General features: G+C 36.2%; 3 protein-coding genes across 6 annotated transcripts in view; all 3 read left to right on the top strand.

Moving 5' to 3' along the window:
- Nucleotides 1-14,825, top strand: part of LOC134793136 (TOX high mobility group box family member 3-like) — a 41,086-nt gene extending 26,261 nt beyond the window's left edge. For 3 of the 4 annotated variants that reach the window (XM_063764704.1, XM_063764705.1, XM_063764706.1), the window contains 12 exons: nt 490-612; nt 5,282-5,391; nt 5,636-5,855; nt 6,669-6,746; nt 6,886-7,019; nt 7,117-7,252; nt 8,890-8,970; nt 9,868-10,152; nt 10,463-10,693; nt 11,037-11,336; nt 11,553-11,671; nt 12,703-14,825. In XM_063764704.1, coding sequence (XP_063620774.1) covers nt 490-612; nt 5,282-5,391; nt 5,636-5,855; nt 6,669-6,746; nt 6,886-7,019; nt 7,117-7,252; nt 8,890-8,970; nt 9,868-10,152; nt 10,463-10,693; nt 11,037-11,336; nt 11,553-11,671; nt 12,703-12,772 — 1,887 coding nt within the window. In that variant the 3' untranslated portion in view covers nt 12,773-14,825. The remainder of the gene's footprint in view (nt 1-489; nt 613-5,281; nt 5,392-5,635; nt 5,856-6,668; nt 6,747-6,885; nt 7,020-7,116; nt 7,253-8,889; nt 8,971-9,867; nt 10,153-10,462; nt 10,694-11,036; nt 11,337-11,552; nt 11,672-12,702) is intronic. The other variant, XM_063764707.1, reaches the window with a different exon arrangement.
- An 812-nt stretch (nt 14,826-15,637) lies between these two features.
- LOC134792868 (protein RER1) lies at nt 15,638-17,975 on the top strand. Its single transcript, XM_063764298.1, has 5 exons — nt 15,638-15,931; nt 16,136-16,240; nt 16,549-16,645; nt 17,143-17,366; nt 17,777-17,975. Exons 1-5 carry the CDS (start codon nt 15,854-15,856, stop codon nt 17,858-17,860), a joined length of 588 nt encoding a protein of 195 aa, XP_063620368.1. The 5' UTR covers nt 15,638-15,853; the 3' UTR covers nt 17,861-17,975.
- Nucleotides 17,976-22,062: 4,087 nt separating this feature from the next.
- Nucleotides 22,063-25,062, top strand: LOC134792867 (serine/threonine-protein phosphatase 2B catalytic subunit 3-like). The gene has a single exon (XM_063764297.1). It carries the CDS (start codon nt 22,278-22,280, stop codon nt 23,763-23,765), a length of 1,488 nt encoding a protein of 495 aa, XP_063620367.1. The 5' UTR covers nt 22,063-22,277; the 3' UTR covers nt 23,766-25,062.
- The last annotated feature ends 1,020 nt before the right edge of the window (nt 25,063-26,082 follow it).

Genomic DNA, 26,082 nt, shown 5'->3' with positions numbered 1-26,082 from the left:
CCAAAGTTAAAACGGCCGTTTTTGTTTCGAGTTCATAGATCGACGAATCCAGCAACATAAAAACTAGTCTGATGTATTCAAAAGGTACTTAAATATAAAATACAGTACGTAGTGGCCCCCTTTTTTCAATATATTTCGTTAAATTCAAATAATCATGATTATTTAGCAATGGCGCTAGTGTGCACATTGATGGGCTCTTAAACAAACTTTGTAACCGAGTGAAACAACATTTTTCACTACACCAACGCGAGGAAAATGCTAACTGTACAACATTGCAAATCAAATCCAAATGTGTTCAGATAAGTGAAAAACCTACCCCAGACTTTTTTTTGGAATAAATATGTTAAATACCTAATCGCAAAAATTGGCGTTCTCGGTTCATCACAAATTCCAAAATGCGCGCAATGTAGGTAGGTACCTATTAGGTATGTGTGTCATATGATTGATGTGAAATCTTATTGAAATTGTAATTATTTATTTTTGTTTTAGACTTTTCATACACCATCTTTCGGCGACGAAGAATTCGACATCCCCTCCATTCACGGGCAACATGCGAACGGAGGCCAACCCCCTCACATACAATACAGCCAAATGCATCATGCAGCTCCACAGGTAAACAATTTATATTAGGAACCTAATCCCAAAATAACTCACTTTATGGGTCAGTTCCCTGACAATGACATAGGTATCCCCCTTTCTTTAGAGATGAATGGCAACGTAGGTACTTGAAGTTGGGCTGTTGCGTGACTATGCCTCGCTCTCTTTCATTTGACATAGAGGAAAGTAGGTAGAGTTAGACCAAGAAAAGTCTGCAGCGATTTTGATAGCCCACGCAGTGCAAGTGTTATTTATACGTCATAATTTACGTAAGTTTGACGTTTAAAATAACACTTGCACTGCGTGCGCTATCAAAATCGCTGCAGACTTTTCTTGGTCTAAATCTAATACAAATCGCAATCCGGTAAAAAACCACGAAGTGAATTGGGGGTGGGTATAATCTATACGCAACTCAAGTGAATCCATATACATACTAAGACGATATAAAAATCAACATGATTTAGACATATATGTAACTAACGTACATAAATAAAATCGAACCACACGCCGCTTCTAAAATGGACAACTCGCACCACCCAACTAATTATTAATTCGAGCTGGATAATAATAATTTTAGTTTACTACCAGCTAGAAAAAAGCAATACATATAAAATGAAAAACTTACCCAATATCCCAGCAACAGCTTATATTTCATTTTAAATCATTTCAAAACAACCGGAAACAACTAATGATGTGATGGCTTTGACACTGACATAAGTGGTTTAGTGTTGCTATTGTAATTTAGTTTTTCTACCATGAAATAAAATAAATTTTAAATAATGGCCCAGTCTTGTTGCACCATAGATGTAATATCCCTAGAGACGGAGTCTAAAGCTCGGTTTTCCTAGGATAGCGGTGCCGTCATATAGCGGCCGCTCCATACTAAATAATACGGCTAAATATGGATGTCGTAGTATTTGTATGGCGACGGCCGCTATATGACGGCACCGCTATCCTCTTCTATCCTAGGAAACCAGAGCCAAAGAGAATATAATCACTACGTTTTAAGAGACGGGACTTCCATACTAGCGATTTGATTAGTCTGTGTCATAGAGGAACAATAACATAGAGATGACACGGGGGAGGGGCCAAACGACCGAACGAGATGCACTTATGGAAATTTCAGTAGGAGTAGCAGAGAAAGCGGTATTATTGCTTGTCCTTGTCACAGTCTCACTTTTTGTTTGTTCCCCACCAAAAATTTAGTATGGTTAAATGGTGGGCAACAAATAACCCGACCGAATTACGTAGATTGTTTTTGGTATGTTGTCAGGAATGTGAAAACGTGTTTTTAATATTGTCGCTTTGCTTATGTTATGTCCCTCACGGAGGCACGCGTATAGCTCATCTATGTAATACTAGGTCTATGGTCTGTGTGTATGTTTGGTTACCATAGAAGGTAGGATCGCATAGAAGTGGTATACGCGTGCCTCCGTGAGGGACAAAACATACGCAAATGCGACACTGTGATTGGTCGAATTCATTTGTTGCCCACCATTCTCCATACTAATAAAAAGGTGGGGAACAAACAAAAAGTAAGACTGTGACAAGGACAAGCAACAATACCGCTTTCTCTGCTACTCCTACTGAAAGATACATAAGACTATCCCGTTCTGTCAGTTACCCCCACCACTCATGCCAGATCCAGGTATATCCTAGATTCATGTTGGTTACCCAATCATTACCAACATGTATGACAACTGTCAAAGAGCAATAGTACCAACATAACAGACTTAAATAGTGTAGTATGCTACACGCTTGCGTATTTTATCGATATCGATAAATTGTAGGGTTGAAACATGGGCCCCTGTCAACAAATTTCGTACTCGAAATCAGGTTAGAATCGAGTCCATATTTAAATCGTATGTTATATATAGTGTTCTCTAAGTGGATTAATACATGGTTGGACTTAAATGTGAACACGATATTTATTTGTTAAAATAAAAATATGTAAAATGATTTTTTTTAATAATTTAATATAATTAATTTAAAATACATCCCGAAGGTTCGATGGTCCACAGGTAACAGAGGAAAATGTGTGTTCACCTGATTAAATGTTTTTTTTCTATGTATTATATTCTTGAATAATAAAATTAAGTCTTCCTTTACAACTTATTTGACCCAATGCCTGCATCTGAAAACATTTAATGATTAAAACAGACACACATACATTTTCTTATATTTTAAGTTAAAATCTTAAATAATAAGGAATATTACGCAAAACTCTGCGTAGCCGTAGCGCCACTACCACTATCTGTCACAATCTGGGGGTCTACCGCGAAACAAGAAAATCGAAATTTCGTTATATGCATCTTCTCGGGGACCATAAGATAGTACTAAGATCTTAAAAATTGCTTTATCCTGATCAACCTCTTTATCACTCTTGCATATTCGAGCGATAAAGAGGCAGATAACTAAATTTCGCTGCGAAAATTCGCGTTTACCGGTAGGCCCTGGTTAAAAGGGTATCCAGACGGGACTGACGAAATCAGTCAATTTGTTCAGGAAAATAATTGGTCTAATCTCATCTAGCGTCCACACGTACACAAATTAAATCACCAATTTGCATTCTACTATGAAAATTGGCATTTTTGTGTCTGCACCTGCTGATGTGATCGAGGAATCAAATTGGTATTTGCGTCCGCACGGCCCTGTTCGATCGAAGAATTTCATCAGACTGGCGAAAAATGGTCTCGTCTGGATACAACTTTACAAACCGCCTTGATGCACCAATGTCATAATTTATTGTCTGTGAAAACTTGTCAAAAAACAGTTTAAGGCAGAGTATGTATAAGTTAGTCTATGAATTTACTAGAGTCGGTAGTGCTGCACTCTGGCGGCAGAACATTGCAGTAATATCCCCTATTACTAGATTCCAAAAATATATAATATAATGTCCATTCCATTAATGCACAGATGTTAGATAATTTTCCACTAAAAATATTCGGAGAAATAATTATAGTCATGTTGTATGCAAGTTACCAGGAAATTCACTCATTTTATTTTATTTACTATTTACATTGATAAAAAATTTGGCTGCAGTCGATATCGATACTTCGTATCTTATACTTGTAGTACATCCCTAGTTCACACTGAAAGTGGATATGAAATATCTAATTTTCGATGTGTTTATAGCCTGCTACACCAAAATAAGGCTAAAAGTATCTAAAGCAATACTTACCGGTCTTCATCTAATGGAAATTTCGCCATAAACTTCCTTTTTTGCGATTTTCGCGAGCGTATCAATTGCCACGTATTTCGCACTGAAACAACTTAGTTTTCGGTGGCATTTAAACAAAATCTATTGACTCACTGTATGTTCGTATCACATTTGACTGTTTTGGAAAATAACAAAGGCTTTTAAAAAAGAAATTGCAAGAAATACGTAAGTAAAACCACAGATATTAAATGGTCTTCATAGTTTCAAAACCCGACTTAAGCGACATCTTCTTCAGATTCAAAAAGAACTACCTCTTGGCGGTAGAGCAATACCCTCTTACCTACCTTCTTATCTCTGATAATAGCCCAGCCAAACAATACACTAGACTATATTCTTAACAAATACGTATGCACTTCACACTCAATATATATCCCAATCTATATACACAAAACGTTCCTTTTTTAATATGTATATTTTAATATGATACTGTATTACACAAACTAACGAACACACATAAAATACACAGTAGGTATTACACATATATATATTTTTTATAACTTGCACTCCGCTCTCCGTTCCGTCACATATTTTATTTTCCTCTTTTACCTACTTTAGGTTCTTTATTATTTTATTAGGGTCCGACTGAAAACCAGCGTTGCAGTTAATTTTACTGTAACATCATGCTGAGTCGAGCCCCTTTTTAACATCACGCTGTTTTGTTTATATGTAAACATAAATTTAATTTGTTTTAAAAGTTTTTAAGGTTTTATGTTTAAATGCTTAGACTAAATACATTAGATCTATGTTCAAATGTACCATTAATGTGATGTTTGTGATGTTAAATAAAGTTTTTCTATGTCTATGTCTATGTCTATGCCATCCTTCTGACAGTTGACATGACAGATGAATAGCACTGACGTTTTATTTTGTTTTTTTTTGGCTATGGCTAGGTTACTAAAGTCCATACAAAACCTTTTTGGTTCCTAGTTGCGTCAGCCTGACCAGAGCATAAGCGAGCTGTCACTGTCGCCACTTGGTTTTCATGTACGATTAACAATGTGCAACCACCTTGCTGGGCCATGTCGATAAAGTCATATCGTTAAACTATCGACGTCTATAGAATCCTACCATCTATGTTGAAATCGTATGCCATTTGTTGCACCGTGTGAACAAGCCTTAATACTTGCCTCGGACAGCGTTGTCATGTTGACAGGTTATGTGGTGCTCTCCTTTTCTTTGTTTCCGTCATTCCCCTTAATTTTGACCACATCTCGTTCGTTTCTTTGCTTTCGTTGCAGAAAAAAAAACATTATTATTATTTTCCGCTTCTTCTGTCTTATCTTCCTATCGTAAATTTTAATAATGATTAGTTTAGATGTCCAACTAGGAACCGATAGCTAAACTATAGTATAGTCCTAAACTTTCGTCTTAGATTTGTAAACAAATGTTCGCTTTGTTGTAACCGACTATTTTTTGCATTTTATATCAGATAATCAAACCCTATAAAGATAGTATAATTTATAGGTCGGGATGATGAACCCCGCCCAAGACGGTCTGGCGCCGCCGGGTGGTGCTCCGTCTTACCAACAACCTCTGTACTTGCAGGAACCACATACACCAGTCACTTCACACAGGTAAATGCTGAAGTTATTAAAGACTTCGTTTTAATACAAATACATACTCATGAGAACCTTAAATTATTCATAACTGTTACTATTTTATTTGTTAAAAATCTTTATTCTTAGAAATAATTTAATCTTGTAATTAAAAAATACTATATAATCTTGTTAATGTCATACGGAAATTCAAATGTAGGTATTATAAATATTACAATATAAATCTACGACGAACATGTACTGACCATTATTTTATTTTTAGTGGTGCTGGTGCCCCTGCAGGAAACTATGTAATTCAGCAGCAGCCAGGTGGGCAACAGAGGCTACTGATGATGCAACCATCACAAGTAATGAATGGCCCACCAACCCCTAACGCAGTCACTCAGAACTCCGCCCCAGTCTACAGCTCGCCCCAGAGGGCCTCCCCACCTGGAACCACCAGTGATGACTCCGATGACAGTGTGCCTTCTCACCATTCACAGGTACATCTTTCATCAGCCATTTCACAGCTTGCCAATTAACAACTTTAGTAAATGTTTAGTAGCAAACAAATATGATGGAGGTAAACCATTTTAAAAATGGGCACCCCACAAAGCCCATGTACCCACATCTAAAGTAATCCTATAATTAATGCAACATATACAAACATGGCATAAACATTCTATTGTATTTGTGTGTATATGATTGATTATACATAAATACATACATATAGTCATGCCTTTTTCCTGGAGGGGTAGGCAGAGACCTCTGATTATGTATAGAGATATATGATTTAATCTATGAATTTATAGGATTACTTTTGATGTGAACAGTGCTTTGGAGGATCACACATATTAAAAATGTTTTATCTTTACCTTATTGCAATGAAATGAAATCTAAATAAAATATATAGGTTATTTATATTTGATTGTAACACATTTTATATATAAGCTATAGTATAGTAATATGTTTTAAGTGTAATTTTCTAACTCACATTACATACATGTTTCTAAGGATCTCTGTTTGATCTATGTACAAAATAGGTATACTAGGCATGCATGCATGGTTTATTCTTAGTTATTTTTCTTGAGAACTACATCTTAGCCTAGTGGCATCTGACATGTAATCAATTTCATATCAATTGATATTGATTTTTTTTTGTGTGTAAAATATACTAAATGAAACTGTCTTGTATATTATTTTATATTTTAATATAGTTCATTGGCATATCAACTCCTTCATTCATAGAAATAATAAAATTTAGAGAGAAGTGGTAGAACATTGAAAATTCTAATGGATTGGTTGTTTGTTGGTAGTTGCCTGGTGATGCGGAAAGCCTTCTGCCTATCCATTATTGCTCAGCGAGCCGGCAGCAACAAACTACGCTTCATCAGGTATAGGCAAACTTTATCCCTTAACATACATATTTCTAGGAATATGTTATCCTTACATTACATACATTGCCAATGAACTATATTTGAAATTTAAAAGACTATGCTAGTAGTTACATTCTTAAACAAGTTACCTCTACAGATTGGTGCCAGCAACATGGGTGTTAAAAGATCATCACCTGAACCAATGGATAATGGAATGAATCGCGGTCAAATGCAAAAAAAACCTAAAGTACAAAAGAAGAAGAAAAAACGTGATCCTAATGAACCACAAAAGTAAGTTGCGTGTACCTCTTACTGATGAATAAAATTATTACACTACCTTAGTTTAATCATTTTAACTTTACCTATTATAATTGTTATTCTCTTGCAGGCCAGTATCAGCATACGCACTGTTCTTCCGAGATACCCAGGCTGCAATAAAAAGCCAAAACCCTAATGCAAGTTTTGGAGAGGTCTCCAAAATTGTGGCTTCCATGTGGGACGGTCTTGATTCTGAACATAAAAGTGTAAGTCACATTTTCGCACGTTATAATTATAGATTGCTAGCAATAGTAGTAACTAGTAACAACCAACACGATTTATGTAACTTATTTAAGATATTATAGAATTATATACAGCAAGTAAGCAACAATATTTAACAAACATTATTTGTTTATATTAACTGTAGTGTTATAATACAATTATGCTACAGTTGTTTTTCAACATGTTCTAGAAATAGATAAATCAATTTTTAGTTTAGGTAGATTATTTTTACAGATAAAAATGTATTTGATACCACAGTTATTCATGTTTCCATGTACCGCAAATTTATTATTTAACTCATATCTATTGTGATCTCATATTATATGTTAAGAATAATAATTACATATAATGTTTTCTGACTCTTAGATTGCTGTGCCTTGCAGAGTCCATTCCATATTCGTATATTATATTATAATTTATAAGTAAAGAGCTTGTTACACTTTCCTGAATTTACTAACTGACAAGAGGGACACCGCATCGCAATACGTGAGCTACGATAGGATATCGTGTCTCACATATTGCCGCGTCCCTCTACTTACTCATTACTAAATTCAGAAATGAGTAACAAGCTCTTAATGCAGTTTTCACACTAGTGCGTAAGCAAGACGTATATAGTGATGTCCCTCTTGCACATCGTAGCAGGGAGCGGATCAGCATCCACTGTGAAGACCGCCTAAGCCCCCATTCACACGACAGCTTTTTCAACGCGCGTTAAAAAAGCGTTTGAATGACACAAATGGATACGTGTGTATTTATTCACACGACAGCGGTGGCGCTTTTTATCAAGCGTTGTTGGATTTTCGACTTTAAGCCTTGGACGTTAAGTCGAAATTAGAGTGCGGACAGATTCCAGCGCTTTTTTAACGCGCGTTGAAAAAGCTGTCGTGCGAATGGGGGCTTAAGGCCCCAGTACACAATGGGCCATCGCCGGCCACTCCAAGGGACGCAGCCATGCAGTAGAATGAGAGAGCAATATCACTTGCTCCCTCTAACGCATGAATGCGTCCCTTGGAGTGGCCGGCGATGGCCCATTGTGTACTGGGGCCTTAATATGTATATGCAATAAGGCCCCATTCGCACGACAGCTTAAAAAGCGTTGCGTTAAAACCCGACGATGGCGTTTTTTTACCGTTTCTAATATTTGTGTTCATATGAACGCTTAAAAATCACTTGTGAGTCGTACTGCCACGTACGCATCTCAGCAAAGCCATACTTTATTTGCTATTACGACGTATTATTTGAATATAGCTTGAATATTTCAGGAATTAGTAAGCATAAGTTGACATTTTTAAGGTGAAACTAATAATAATTTTGACGATTGACACCAAAAATTGACACTTGACAGCCAACTGACAGCAGCGCCGGCGCTTTTTTAACGCTTGTGAGAACAGATACACGGAGTTCCGTATGATCAATTCAATTAACGGCCAACGCTCAACGCCGAAAATCGAACAGTGCTCGATAAAAAAGCGCCGCGCTTAAAAACCGCCTTCGTGTGAATACATACATGGTTATCCATTTGTGTCATTCAAACGCTTTTTTAACGCGCGTCGAAAAAGCTGCCGTGCGAACGGGGCCTATGTTTCAAATCGTGCATAATAGGTATACTTTATTGTTATAGGTATACAAACAAAAAACTGAAGTAGCCAAGAAAGAATACCTAAAAGCACTTGCTGCCTACAGAGCTAGTTTAGTTTCAAAGGTAAGACTCAGTCTTTGTATTTAATCCACAGTATGTAGACAATAGTCGATACCGAAGACTCCTTATTATTCGTAAGATAAATCGAAACATGTCTGAACGACGGAAACAAGTTTTGCTCACTCTCTTTGTCTCGCTCGAAAATTACAAAATAACCGCCAAGCCACGAAGCGCGTCGAATGGGACAGACGAACTCTCCGTCGCTGTCTCGCAGTTGCGCCGCCGCCGTTGAACCGATCAATGTTCGCCTGGCAACTTAGCTAGAATCCGAATATGACGCTTACCTTGAAATTTAAAAAGTAGAAGCTTTTGAAGCGAAGTGTGTTCAGTGAGCTTTTGTTTCTATAAATATTGGTAAATGAAGTGTTTTGAACACATTTTACATTTATTTCAGTGAGAAGTGTCTTTTTTTACATATCGGGTGGTGCTTTAATTTTATTGTGGTTAAATAGGTTATTTAATACGAATACGCGGGTAAAACCAAGCAGCGGCATAAATTTGAAAGGTTGCAATTTTAATTTGGAACCATGAGATTTGTGTGGTTTTTAAAAATTATATATAAATGTGAGACATTTGGCCGCTAGCTTTCAAAAGTGTTTGACTATCTTTAGTATTAAAACGTTGCATTGTTGCATTACGTCGTAACAAAATATCCTCTTTTTACCGCGACTTTAAAACATATTTCTTTTATTCCATATCAAATACATTTCATTTTTTCATTTATTTATTTGCCATAAATTGTATGTTTACATATGATGGTACCATTTTACATGTCGCATTGTCTCTATACGATTTTACCAGATCAGTGTAGCATAAATTAAAATACAATATTTACAATAATACTAGTAGTATAACATCAAATCTAAGTCTCTATTTCCTATAAAACCTGGCCTGTTTTAGGGAGGTGAACAGGACAGTCCAGCCATGTTTAATCACGGCAATAGTACCAACTCAACATATGGGAATTACTACCAAGGAGTACAAGGACAGACATATGGAAATGGACATTCGCCGCAGGGATATGTGCAAAATGCAGCACCTCAGGGGTACAGCCCCCAGAACTACCCTGGTGGACAGCCTCAAGCTGCTTATACTGGTCAGCCTGCTCAAGGTTACTCACAAAATCCACAGCAGACACCACAGAATTACCAAGGCAACATTGCACATAACCCTGCTACATACCAGGTATGTTTTTTTTTTTATTGTAAACTGAAGCTACTACTACTACTAATTTCAATAATACAGACATATAAATTTTATTTTATTCCTTTTTTAACATATCTGATGTCTGCATTTAATAATAATTTTCATATTTAATTGAAATGTAAAAGAATATGAAGCATCATATTAAACTAATCAACTCTTTTTCATCTTAGTTATTATTTAGTGATAGTTTGTCATAATTTTAATCTTTTTTCCTTTCAAAACATGTAAGTACTTCAACACTTTTGCCAACTATTATAATAATTATTAATAAATATTTTTTTTATTCCAGGGTGTTCCAGGGCAAAACCCCCAAGGTTATCAAGGCAATCCAACAACACCACCTCAAGCATGCCCACCCAATGTTGCCCAATCACCGAGGAACTACCCGCCAGCCCAGTCTCCCTCCCACTATGCCCCAACCTCTGGCATGGCTTCACCTCCGGGATACAGACAAGTTTCCTCCCAATCTCCACCTATGGGACAAGTTCACAATGCTATGCAATACCATCATTCTCAGCAGGTAAATAATTTTTAATTGGTTGCTTTGCAGATTAGTTCTTAAATAAAAAAACATACAAGATAATACAATCATTTTCCTAAAGCAATGAATTGTAAGTGAATAAAAATAAAATAAATAAAAATAAAATAAAATAAATATTATAGGACATTGAATGAATCATATTTGACCTCAATAATGCAAATAACTCATAAATCCTCTAAAAAACAAACAAACAAAATGTAAAAAATTCAAATCTAGAAAAAAATCTAGCTTGTAAATTGCACACCTAATAAAAATGTATTTACACCTAAGTCATGTTATTATGAAAATGATAATTACAATTTGATGTTCTGATTTTTTTCAGCAAATGCAACAATCTCACCAACAACTGCAGTATCAACAACAGCAACAGCAGCATCAACAACAGCAGCAGCAGCAACATCAGCAACAACAACAACAGCAGCAGCAACAACAAATTCAACAGCAACAGCAGCAACAAATTCAACAGCAGCAACAGCAAATCCAACATCAGCAGCTTCAACAACAACAACACCAACAACAATCAGCACAACCCCAGCAGCAGTCCCAGAACCAAACTCTTAAATCTGAACCACATTCGCCTAATAGCAATGGAAGTTCTGGCATGCCTCAGCACTCTCCAGAGGTAATTCGACAATTTTACCTTACTGCGCTTAAAGGGTAGTTTTCAATGTTGACAAATTTAGTAGGGTTTTTCATAATTTTTCCTAAAAACCACCATTATTGCCAATATTTTTTGATCCGTTATTAACTATAAAACAGAAGAGGCCATTTTATTTTTATTTAATAATAGGCCTTGATTAGCATTAGACATTTGACAAATATGATCAATTGTCCGCAGCAAAATGAAAACCGAAGCACGCCATCGTGCATCCGTCAAGGTTGTACCAACCCGGCCATAGCCAATAGTGAGTGGGAGGATGAATATTGCTCTAATGAATGTGTTGTCAGCCATTGCAGGTAAATATTCCTTTAAAAAACTCCATACCAATATTGTTCACTGCATCGGATACAATTGCACTTAACACAGTCATATATTTAGAAAGTTGTTAGCTGCTCCGGCTCTACTAGTACGATTTGAATAATATTTATACCTTTGTGAGGGATCTTTCAGTACTTATTGAGCGGTGTAAAATCATTTTAAGAAAAATTTACTCAATAAAATGATTTAGGCGGAAGTAAACAGTCCAGATTTGCAATTAGCAACACCTAAAAATGTTATCATTTTTTAAACAAATATGTATTTATAAAATATGTTTATCTGATTTAAATTTAGCATGAACGAATGACTAAGCGTTTTCTTAAAAAGATTTTACATCGCTCAATAAGTACTGAAAGATCCCTCACAAAGGTATAAATATTCGATTTGTATGAGTAGGCCCAGGCACAGAATAAATAATAGTACTAGGTACAGAAGACTCACTCTCTAACAAAGCGCGTCTGTTACGATCAGGACAGATATGGCCGCTAGGTGGTGACAGCGCCACGCGCGGCTTATGGCTAGCCACCAAAATTGGTGTGGAACAGATGTACTTTTAGCTACCTGTAGCAAAGCGACGAAATCGCGGAGTGAGCCACGCCTGGCCCGGGGCAGTAAGCAACTTTCAGATCAGCCCCTGTATACCTGGTTCTCAAACTTTTATGGTGACGAACCCTTTATGAACATATTGTATTTACGGATATGTCGTCGTATTTATTCCAACGTGACTTGGCGACTTTGCCGTATGTTAGGCTGATTGTTCAAAATACCACTTGAAATATAAAGCCTGAGGAGCGCCCAGGGGTACCTTTTGAAGGCCGCGTGTATCGTGCGCGCCGCGTCATCGTGAACCTTGCTGGAATGCACGAAGGTTGATATTGGTTGGGCTGTAGCCTCGCGCGTCAGTTGACGTCTTTGACGGTCAAAAGGTTCATCACCTTTTCACAGACAAACATGATATTTTTAACAACGCAAGAGGCTTTTTGTTATAAAAGACTTGTCTTATTTTCAGGGACGTCTTCAGTTCATGGGTGGCCTCTAATAGCAACAACCAAATGCAAAATTTCTCAGCAGTAAAATAAAGTATGAAATTTGTACATATCAATGTTAGGCAAACTATGTCCACCCTTATAGGGGGTCACAATGAATCTTTAGGAATACAAAATTATGTTAGTTAATTAATCGAAGTACGATTATTTATTGTCATCTTATGTTATTAATATTAAACTAAAAGGTAAATAAGAGCATTCCATGAGTTACATACATCATGTTAGGAGTACATTTATAAATCTAATAAGTAATGCTCATAAGATGTGAGATTTAAGTTTTTGTTTTTTTTTTTTGTTCAACTATTCATTTGTGGCCACCCAAATAAAAAAATTATAACGGGTATAAAGGAAAACGGCGAAATGTACAAGCGTCAATAATGTCAATATTATACCCTAATTTGCTTTATAAAGAATAATACTTACTCAAGCTAGACATTGTAAACTGCCATAGAATTTATGGAATTTTATGTATGTATAAACTTTTGTTGGAAGAAATAAATTGTAAGAAGTCAAAAAAACTCCTTGGAACCCTCCAAGGACCTCCAAACTGACAGCAGTTTAAAAAAAATGTGATTTAACCCTAAAGATAAAAATGGGAATGTGTTTAAAATTTTGTATGACATTGTGGTAATTTCATGATATTACTCCCACAGTGCGTCAGTTTTCTCTTATCGCATTTTGGATACTGTACAAATGTTAACTAACTATTTGCATTTATGTTTTATTTTTATTTTGCTATGTTTATGGTACATTCCGCAAGCCACTTACTTATCCATAGTTTCCAAGACATGGACATTTCTATCGTAATACCGTTTTTAAGTTCCATATTGTTGACTCCCGAAACTAGATACCATCAAAAAACTTTTTTCATAAGACCATCGTTATTCATTACACGTATTTTACTCTTAGTCATAAAGAAAGCGGAAAGCCTCTAGTCGTGTGTAAATAGCGCTATCGAGACTAATGGCTTATCCTCTTCTTGTTTTGTTGAACAGTTGAGCCTACCAGTACGTAATTATATTGATGAGTCTAGAGTAGGTTGATGAATTAAGATCGTACAAAATTCAAGCAATCTCTTATTCGAATTATGTTCCTATATTTACAGTAATTATAAATATTATCAAAAGTGCAGAAAACTGAACCAGAAGAGAAATAATTATAGAATGTATGATACAATGTTGACTAGCCAATAAAACGTTTGTACGCTTTCTGATTTCATACTACTTTTATAAGTACCTATTATCAATATTACACATAATGTAATATTTCTAGATGGAACCTATTACTCACTAGTAGTCTGCAAGACACAGTAGTAAATTTTGGCGTAGTAACTATGTTGGCAATATTTTACATTAGGCCTTTGTACTACGATAAAAATGTTTTTCCTTGTTGTAAATTATTAGGTAAAATGGGGCAATAAAACCAAGAGTGCGTTAATTCAATTAATGTTACTTACGTTACAAACCCTTTGCACTCTCATTTCGGTTTCATAATGTTCAACTAAATTATCTTTAGATATCTATCCCTTAGTATTCCGCCGCCATATTCAAATAACAGTAAAAATGTTAACTTTCAATTTCATATCCTCTTTCTAAGAAAGCCAATCTTTGTCTTATTGGTTTAATCAATGTATAACATCGTAATTTTGATGTAATTAATGGAAATGTTGTTATACCAATTGTAATAATGTATTTAATACATTGTAAATGTTCCATAAATATTCATAACATAATGATAAAATTATAGCAATATCCGACATTGTTTACTAGAAATTTGATTTTGTATAGAATTTAGCTGGACCAAAATTTTATTTGAATATGAAGGGTGATGATATTTATAAGATACTACTTACAAATCAAATGTCTATTGTATGATATTCGATACAATTTGTAAATAAAACCTGCAATAATAGAAGTAATAGAAATTAGATAAAGCATAATAATTATTCTAATTTTATCTTTTTTATTATATAGTATTGTTAGACTTAATTACTAGGAGCAAATTATCTTTATAAAATGTACCATATAACAATGTAAAAAATGTAATTAGAACAATTATTTCATTAAATTTCTTAAACAATAAGCTACATTTGTCTTTGCATTCCAACTTAAAACGTAACTTTATATGATTGCATTTTCAGCTGCATCGTTTTATTTTGTCTTCAACCCACTTACTTTCCTATATTGATGTCCCGAATTAGGAAACTTTATACCTAGGTTATGGCGTCAGACTTTTATGCTGGAGACGCTGGTTCGAATCCGGCCTCGGCTACTGCTAGGGTACAACTTTAAATAAAATTACCAATAATAACATATGAACAAGTATTAATCCCGCACCTTTACCTCTGATCTGTGTGCAAGCAACATGCACCCATAATAACTTGTAATTTAATCTCTATTTGCCTCTTACCAACACATATCTTATTCTTATTTAACCACATCTGTGCCATACAAGCATGTTACAGCAGTGATAAGCTGTTGTCGTAGCCTATAGACGCCTACAATTCATGGGTTGTACCATGCGCGTTGCCGGTCCTTTAAAAACACAGTACTATCGATCTTCGGAGAAAGAGATGAGGTGTAGAAAAAGAAGAGTGAGCCCTTTTCGTTTGGCATATTGAGGAAAGAGATGCAACTCGATAACAAGTCACGAAATGAGTCGATTTATCAAATTGCAAATGAAAGTTGAAGGCAAATTGTTAAATCTGTATATCCCCTGTAGCATAGTGATTATAGAAGAGCTACGCCACGTAACCTTCTTTAATAAAAACCTTGATTGGTTATTTTCTTTAATTAAATAAATTTACGACCTCTGATTGGTCAAAAAATTGCTACCAGGGAGAAAAATTTGGAATCTTTCTTATCTGTCACACTTGTGTCATGTCATACATGTCATCATCATGGTTTTATCTGTGGGCCGAAGTCGGATTTCGTTCCTACGATAATTATTCGGCTAGGATATAAATTTATATTGGTAAAAGTGATTAATTAATTAGTTTAGTGTACACATGTTCTTTAACTAGATTTCTAGTACAACAATTGTAACCTTTTAGTAATGTGTTTAAACTAGTCTAACAAGAATCTTAGATCCTTCTGCCAAGTGAAATTTGTCGATATGATGGATGGAAATGATTTAACGTCTGAAACACCGCGGAAGGGCATAATTTCACAAGGATGGACGCGTATATCCCAGGTAATTAGATAGTTATTAAACATTTATTTTCTCCTACTCCTAGCAATATAATTATAATAATATGTTACTACAAGTATAATTTCGTAGACATGATACCTAACCTACTTGTGGAACGGTAATTAAATCAAATAACATTCGACCAATATCAATGATGTATAGTTTACGTTTTCTACTTAGAATTAACCACATCATTTGTCTATTTAGATATACCAGGGCACACTAGATAGATGGACCCCATACACAAGAGGGAGATGGATTGGAACTATCCTTCTACTTGCAGTATTTATGCTTCGAATATTTGCTAAGCAAGTGAGTAATACCAATGTCATGTGGCACTTGTGTCTGATTTATGAAATATTTTTTAAAGCATTTAAACTACTGCAATAATTATGTCAAACATCCTGCTTACCCCTATTTTCCTACATTTAATATAAGTATGTATGGACTCCCTACGTACCTATATTGAAGGTTGAAAAACTGACTAGTGCTGTGACTGTGCTTTTGATTTGTATTTTGTATACTATAAACTATGTAGTAGAATTGTTTATGGGATAGTTACAGAACTATATTTAACACTTAGAGCTAAGCAGGTACTTACTAATATATTATGTTCACAGGGTTGGTACATAGTGACTTATGCACTTGGTATCTACCATTTAAATTTATTCATTGCATTCCTTACTCCGAAGATTGATCCAGCTATGGATTTTGATGGTAAGTTAATAAATATCATAAATATAAATTAAGGAACTATAGATAATTATATATACATTCCCATGTACAGTTGTATCAAAGTATTAATACAGATATAAATACAATAATAAACATATATTATCTTTGCAAGGCTTATCAGTGGTATATGGTATTGTTTCCTGCCTGTGACTGGTGTATTGACCACTATGTCTTTTATATTCCTATGGATATAATGGATGTTAATGGACACTAACTTATAGAGCTATACCTACATCCATGAGTAGCTATAAACCCCATCACATTTATTTTATTAAAAAATACACTCTTGTTTTTTCCCATCACATTTTTTTTATTAAAAATGCACTCTTGTTTTCTTGTCTCCGCCTATACACAAAATTAAATGTTTCTTGAACTAAATCTGCCAATCATTATCTTCATTTTTATTGAAAAAATGACAAAAAATAGATAAAAGTATATTACTACTTCAAACACATAAAAAATGAATAAATGATTTTCAGGTGATGATGATAATGGGCCAGCCCTTCCAACGCGATCTAGTGAGGAGTTCAGACCATTCATCAGGAGATTGCCTGAATTCAAATTCTGGCTGTCGGTCACCAAGAGTACAATAATTGGATTCTTTTGCACTTTCATTGATGCTTTCAATGTTCCAGTATTCTGGCCTATTTTAGTTATGTATTTTATAACCCTATTTTGTATTACTATGAAGAGGCAAATTAAGGTAAGCCAGTTTTATTTTTACACTTTTATTAAATCTTTTAAGTTCAATAGTTCACTAGTTAAATTTACATCAAGAGCAATGTTAAAAACTCATGAGGCTGTGTGGTTCGTTTTATACCCCACCATTAAACTGGCCTAGTATTGCAGTAAAACATTGTAAATTTCATATAGGTATTTGTAATTCCACATACTTATTAAAATTGGGTCCTGAGATTCATTGAAACAAATATGAATTTAGCTAAATTATTTTATTCATAGAAAATAATAAACTGCGGGGGGGGGGGATTGGGATGACCTCCAACCAGAGTTTGAACTTTTCCTATGCAAAATTGGACCACCCTATACTACCCATACCTGTTTAGCTACATATATTTATTAGCTGTTTAATACAATGTTTTTTTCTTGTTACAGCATATGATCAAGTACCGGTATTTACCGTTTACCCACAGCAAGCCAAAGTACAAAACTATTGACCCAACAGTTTCTGTAAACTGACGACAATATTTCATGTAAGCAAATATCTATGGATAACAACTGGGAAGATAGACAAATTTAATTTAAAACCATTGTATTCAATTATTTCAAAAAATACAGTTTTTATTATCATGTTTACACATTTTTAATTAATAGTTAATATTGAATCTCGGAGACCTTCAAACAGTGAGGTCATACCAATTTGTCCTATTGTGAGGTCATAAAAAATGAGAATATTTTTTACAAATAATTTTAAATAAATTTACATTGCTTATGGAATGAAATAGAAGCTCCTTAGATAGTAATGCTGCATCACATATATATTTTTTTTTTATATCGTGGTACGTCACGATACACGTATTTTGTCGTCCACGATACGACGATTTAGGCCCCGTTCGCACGGCAGCTTTTTCAACGCGCGTTAAAAAAGCGTTTGAATGACACAAATGGATAACCATGTATGTATTCACACGAAGGCGGTTTTTAAGCGCGGCGCTTTTTTATCGAGCACTGTTCGATTTTCGGCGTTGAGCGTTGGCGTCAAACTGAATAGACCATACGGAAATCCGTGTATCTGTTCTCACAAGCGTTGAAAAAGCGCCGGCGCTGCTGTCAGTTGGCTGTCAAGTGTCAATTTTTGGTGTCAATCGTCAAGATTATTATTAGTTTCACCTTAAAAATGTCAACTTATGCTTACAAATTCCTGAAATATTCAAGCTATATTAGTAGTAATAGCAAAAAAGTATGGCTTTTCTGAGATGCGTACGTGGCAGTACGACTCACAAGTGATTTTTAAGCGTTCATATGAACACAAATATTGGAAACGGTAAAAAAGCGCCAACGTCGGGTTTTAACGCAACGCTTTTTAAGCTGTCGTGCGAATGGGGCCTTACTGTTACATAAAAGCGTCTGCATACAATCTCATACAATTTGGTCCTCCATTGTGTCATGACGATAAAGTAAAAAAGCGTCAAATAAACTCCTATTATTTTGAAACTACTTGAACTAATATTAAAATACTAATCGCTGGCTCTATATTACCAAGTTCTATGTTTGGTACATTTTCAAGATAGTTGACATTCGACTTAAGCCCCGCATTCACACTCCTACCTTGTAGTCCGCCTCGTTGGGTAGGATTGTGTATGGGGGTTGCGGACTACGAGCCGTCCTACCGTTTTATACACAATCCTACCCAACGAGGCGGACTACAAGGTAGGAGTGTGAATGCGGGGCTTTAATATCACTATAGCCCCCCATTCACACTCCTACCGTGTAGGCCGCCTCGTAGTCCGCCTCGCAATATTGGGCCTACGAAATGTCTTATTATTTTTCACAAAATAATGTACCGGTCGCAAAGTAGCCTACTTATATTTTTTATATTATGCCGACGACATCCTACATAACATCCTGAAGCCATTATTTTTACCTAAGATGGCTACGATTTTTTACACCAAAGATACATAATTTATTTCGGTTTTTATCCTTTTCAGATTGAAATAAAAATAAATACTGGCTATATTTTTAGTGGATAATAAAACAGTGATGTGTACAAGCAATTTAATTAAATGATATTTATTAGAAGAAACTATTTTAAGTAAGATCTTTACATACAGGATGTTTGGTAACTAATATTATCTACCTACCTATAATTATCCTCTTTCCCTCGACAAGCCTCAAGGGACGCATAACTGCCGTCACTGAGGACCCTGAGGTTTGGCACGCATGTAAATCAGACATTAAGGCCGTAAGACGCTATCGCACCGCACCAAGGTCATTGTGCGACGCACCGATAAGTAAGAGCGAGAAAGAGATATCGCTTTCTCGCTCTTACTTATGGGTGCGTCGCACAATGACCTTGGTGCGGTGCGATAGTGTGTTACTACTCTTAAGCCCCCCATTCACACTCCTACCTTGTAGTCCGCCTCGTTGGGTAGGATTGTGTATGGGGGTTGCGGACTACGAGCCGTCCTACAAACGGCTAAACGGTAGGACGGCTCGTAGTCCGCAACCCCCATACACAATCCTTCCCAACGAGGCGGACTACAAGGTAGGAGTGTGAATGGGGGGCTTTAGGCGACTCCGCACCACCGATTTACACTCGCGTGCGAGCGGGACGCCCCGTTTCCAGTACAAAATGAACACACATACGTGTTCTTGGCAGTGAATGTGTTAACAGGTAAGAACTATCCCCGACTATGAAACCTGGGTGGTGGGGTGGCTATGGCAGGACATTAGGTAATACACAAATGAACTATTATAAGCCCGACAGTAAACTCAATAAGGCTTGTATTGCATCAAATAGCCGTGCTCCCCTCACAAATAAGTAAACCAGGATTTGAACCCGGGACGATTGACTTAATTTGTATTGTAGACAAGGCCACACCGACTAGGCCAGCCAGGACGTCAATGTTAAAAGTAGTAACACACTACCGCGCCGCACCGCGACCTTGGTGCGTTGCGCCCATAAGTGAGAGCGAGAAAGAGATATCTGTTGAAAAGTATTTTTCACCACACCAGCTCGTAAAGGCTCTCTTTGTACAGCTTGGCAAAAAAGAGCAGAAATTAAAAAGTAGCAACATTGTAGTGTCGTCCCTTTCAAACCAATTTATATGAAAACGGGACGACACAGTGTTGTCACTTTTTAATTTCTACTCTTTTTTGCCAAGCTGTACTGATGAGAAAGTTGCACTTTATCCACACGTGTGGCGTGTGGCAAAGTCCCTCAAATTATTTACCTCGCGTAGTGTGATGAAAAATTTTGTGTTTCACTCGGGAGCAAAGTTTGTTTAACCCTCGCAACGCTCAAGATTCCACTTTTCAATAGATGGTAGGATCCCATAGATTAGCTATACGCGTGCGTCCGTGAGGGACAAAACATACGCAATGCGACACTATGATTGGTCGAATTTATTCGTTGCCCACCATAATCCATACTAAAAAAGTGAGACTGACAAGGACAAACAATAATAGCGCTTTCGCTACTACTCCGACTGAAAGATACATAAGACTATCCCGTTCGGTCATTTTCCCTCCACCCCTCATGCCTGATCCAGTTATATACTAGATTACACTTTTCCAACCGCTCGCTACGCTCGTGGTTCAATTTTGGAATCTTTCGCTCGCTCTGATATCACGACGGGTATTAACAACTTCGCCCCCTTGTAAAACATTTTTTTTTTTTAAACAATTATGGCCTGGATGCGTTGTAAAACAAATTATTAAATGCAGTTTAACAGCTAGGGTAATTCGTCAATTACTGACCACTGGCCACCTTATACTAAAAATGAACTCTATCTACCTATAAACAGAATTCATTTTAGTGTAAGGTGGCTAGTTATTGAAGGGTGGCCAGTTATACTAAAATGAATTATGTTTATAGGTGAATAAGACGGTCAGTTATTAAACAGTGGCCAGTAATTGACGAATTTATATTAACAAAAAAAAACAAAGATGTGTACGGGTTCGAGGTACAATATAAAAATTCTAATCTTAATATGAAATTATACAATAATACCCGTTGGCTGTGAAAATACCTATCGATCTAATTTTGTGTGATCGAATCGAAAGTATATCATCGATTCGGCTCCGCCTAGTTATTTTACACTAGCAACATAAAATGTAGCCGCATGCCTCATCTTTATTTCGCGAATAAAAAATTAAAAACAAAATAAGACCTTAATTTATTTTACTAAATTTTGTTATGTTTGCTCATTAGAATTTAGTCAATTCGTATTCAGTACTATTTTTCAGTATCACAAAAAATTGGACAAACGGCGGACTCGAGTATTAAAAAGTTACCTAATCATTTGTTTTTGACTTGCCGCCGCTGCCGTACCAGTGTGGCTGGGAGATACCTCGAGGAAATCTAATCTAATCTTAGACAACAGCTAGCTAGTTTCATTGCGAGCAGCTCGGGGAAAATTAAATGTATAGATAACGAATGAGAGTAAAATTTTAGCTAGCTCCTACTTAACCTACCTACCTTGTCTTGTCGGCGATTAAAATTATCATAGATCTTTTAAACGAATAAACGACTGTGATTTTTGCAAGTTATTTTAGGATCTCGTAAATCTCATTTTTCTTGCCATATAAAAGAGGCGGCCAGAAATAAAATTATTTTAGTGATGCTGGATTTTAGATAATAGTTTTATATTTATGATATTAAAATGTCCTAAATTAGATTACGGTATAGTCGCACTGGCAACTGTTTCTTAAAAACTCAGTGTTACTATTTAATGATATTTTCAAAAGTAATAAAACGCGCTCGATATCCCTGTTTATTTTATTGACCACTCGCCAGATGTTTGCGCATTGTTTTCCAGTGCGCAGTAGTTTCTCTGTCGTGAAATCGGGATTCTGTTTTAGTATTATATCTACTCTGCCATTTTGAAAATAGTGGCGTGTATGGATTAGACCTAGTGTTTTTTATGTGACAAATATGTCCGGGAGCAATGATAAAGTGTCGACTACGCAGCGTATGATCCAAAGTGTTGCTTTCCCTCCAAGCCACAAGCTCACTGTATCGGAAGTATTCGATGAGAAAACTGGACAGCCTCTGCCAGATGTACTGAAGCAACATTTTATCTTAGAAGGTCGAATCGAGGAAAATGCAGCTTTACGAATCATTCAAGATGGTGCCACCCTATTACGATCTGAGAAAACGATGATCGAGATTGATTCACCGGTGACTGTGTGCGGAGACGTCCATGGCCAGTTTTATGATTTGATGAAATTGTTCGAGGTGGGAGGCTCTCCCTCTTGCACCAAGTATTTATTCTTAGGCGATTATGTCGACAGAGGTTATTTCAGTATAGAATGTGTTCTTTACCTCTGGGCTTTGAAGTTGTGTTATCCGAAGACGTTATTCTTATTACGCGGCAACCATGAATGCCGACATTTGACAGAATATTTTACCTTCAAACAGGAATGTAAGATCAAGTATTCTGAGAAAGTGTATGATGCTTGCATGGATGCATTTGATTGCTTACCACTAGCTGCTCTCATGAACCAGCAGTTCCTATGTGTGCATGGAGGGCTCTCCCCGGAAATTAACAACTTAGATGATATCCGTAAACTAGATAGATTCAAAGAACCACCTGCATTTGGAGCTATGTGTGATCTACTGTGGTCTGATCCCCTTGAGGACTTTGGCAATGAAAAAAATGCAGAACATTTCTCGCACAACTCTGTCAGAGGTTGTTCATATTTCTATAGCTATGCAGCATGCTGTGATTTCCTGCAAAGGAACAACTTGTTGTCTATCATTCGCGCCCATGAAGCTCAAGATGCTGGGTACCGAATGTATCGTAAAAGTCAAACCACTGGATTCCCAAGTCTTATTACTATTTTCTCCGCTCCAAACTACCTGGATGTCTACAACAACAAGGCTGCTGTCCTCAAGTATGAGAACAATGTGATGAACATCAGACAATTCAACTGCTCTCCCCACCCCTACTGGCTGCCCAACTTCATGGATGTTTTCACCTGGTCTCTTCCATTTGTGGGCGAGAAAGTGACAGAGATGCTGGTAAACGTCCTTAACATTTGTTCAGATGATGAGCTAATGACCGAGGGTGAGGATGCGTTGGAGGAAGCTAATCTCAGAAAAGAAGTCATCCGCAATAAAATCCGTGCCATTGGAAAAATGGCACATGTGTTCTCTGTGCTTCGTGAGGAGAGTGAATCTGTTTTGCAGCTCAAGGGACTCACCCCCACTGGAGCTCTGCCTCTGGGTGCTCTCTCAGGTGGCAAGACATCTCTCAAGAATGCCCTGCAAGGCTTCTCTCCCAACCACAAAATCACTTCATTTGCTGAAGCTAAGGGCTTGGATGCCATCAATGAGCGCATGCCCCCAAGGCGTGACGGGCAGCGCACACCTGATCCTCAGGACAAGAAACCTCATGTAAACAGCAATGCACACTCGTGAAGTGTTAGCTCCATCTTCTCTTCGATCCTTACTTTTTGATCCACATTATAGTGGTAGTGAAATATGTGTGAAGGAGACTCAGCTTTTGGAATGATAATATTTCACATTCATAATACTAGGTGGATTTGAAGGGAATTGTAATAGATACAAAATATTTTTAAATTTGGATTTAACTTTTTTTCAATAGTTGAAATTAAAATTTCTCTTAAGATATTACCTCTCGATATTTAAAGTATGTCAGATCTGCAGGCAACAAATTTATTTAGTCAATTAAATATTAAGGAATGCACATTTATTTATAATGCGCTGCACTGTTTAATTTTTGGTAATGTAATTTTAAATTTTTCATATGAAAAAGACATGATATTGTAATGTAAATTTATTCAGATTATCTACTTATACTCTACATTGTTATCTACATTAGTGAAAATTAGACATGTCTATAATTTTCAAAGCATAATTAGCTGTGATATTAAGCGATGATCAGTGTATTATTTAATAGCGATCCGCTAGTGGAGTACAGGCATGTTCATTGGCTAATCATGCATTGAAATATGTAAAGTAAGCAGAGAAGTTCTCGGCTTTGGGCGTGTCTTTATATTCTATTTAAGTAATAAAAATAATTATGTACTATAGTGTGCAGCACATGGTGTGTCGTTGCCGTGCGTGTGTGCTGTGTAAATATGCCTCGTGCGTACACACACGTTATTGCAGCTTTAACACTTGAGATAAATATTATTCTCTTTAATATCTTTGCTACAAGTTGTACTTAATTGTATTTTATTGTACAAAATATACTAAAATTACTATCTATGAACTATTACTTAAATTTAATTTATATTTGGGTGTATGCTGGCCCCTCGTTGCCTGCATGCAGCTGAACTTGTATGCTGGAACATCACATATTAAAGTTTCTTAGCCATAATGTTTCGGTATATAAGGTGTAGTGGCTAGTCTAATTGCAGATTTTCTTACAGCTTCTATTCCAAATTTCACTTATATAATAATAATGTATGGTTAAATGACCTATGCACTGTTGGAAAATCTCTTTTGGTCTGCCAAATAATTATTAATCGATGCAATAAGTTCATATGTGAATACTAAAAGTGGCTTACATCATTTTCAAAGTCAGTACTAAGTATTTTATCTCAATTCAGTGTGTAGTCCTTCATATGTTCTGTACTTTTAAATAAATTTTACCTATGTAAAAAACTAACCATATATTTAATTTTATTTTGTACTAATCATGGGAAGTGTTGTTTTATCCTTATAAAATATATTAACATTGAGCTCCATATATTATGGTTTTAATAAATTAACTTCAGTATGAAGTAGATAATTATGACTGGGGTAGGTATGACCTAAAAAGGAAGTTACGAATAGTGTTTGATTGTTAGCAATCTACCTACCTACCCGGGTACTACTGATCCTAAGTTAGTTATAATAACTTGAGTAAAATACTAGCAAAAACAGTATAACTAATAGAACAAATCATGAAACCCAATACATTTTTCCTTGGGGCGGTAATCTTTGACTTGTTGAATAAACAGAATTTCTAGATTCTATAAAAATAATACCGACATCTGCTTATCCAGAGGTGTGTGAAAATTTAGATTTTCGCGGTAGGTCTCAGAGGTCCACCGCACCCAGTCATTCTGACACACTTAACCTGCCCAGCCTTCGGTTCAATCAAACCAGTACTGTAAGACCTCGGGACCCGTAACCATCAGTATTCGAAGTGCGAGTTCACGCGATTACACTGGTTTACTTATGGTGGGACACGAAACGAGTGAAAAGCCAGCATCAACCCTTTTTAGGGTTCCGTACGCAAAGGGTAAATCGGGACCCTATTACTAAGACTCCGCTGTCCGTCCGTCTGTCACAGTTGAAATTTTCACAGATGTATTTCTGTTGCCGCTATAACAACAATTACTAAAAAGTAGGGAACCCTCGGTGGTCGAGTCCGACTCGCACTCGTCCGGTTTTTTTTTGTCACTGGGAATCTTGCAGTCCGTGGGTAACAGCAATGTGTAGTCTCTATTTTGTCAATGACTCATCCAACGGCAGGCACCATGTCGTAATAGTGTTGGCAGACTTGCAGGTAATTAATTTATTCGTGAGGAAGGTATGTATATATAGCACCATTATTAACCACGCGCCCGCCGTAGCGTTACTTGTCTTATATCGCCAGTAGGCAACAAGACAAGTAGGTACCTATATTCGTATTACTATAATGCATTGTCTTGTTACAATTTACGAATTAACTATCTACTATACTATCTGCATTATCTGTAGGCTTTGTTGGGATAGATTTAAC

Source organism: Cydia splendana, chromosome 8 (assembly GCF_910591565.1).
Source record: "Cydia splendana chromosome 8, ilCydSple1.2, whole genome shotgun sequence".
Taxonomy (NCBI): domain Eukaryota; kingdom Metazoa; phylum Arthropoda; class Insecta; order Lepidoptera; family Tortricidae; genus Cydia; species Cydia splendana.
This window is presented reverse-complemented; position numbering and strand designations above follow the sequence as displayed.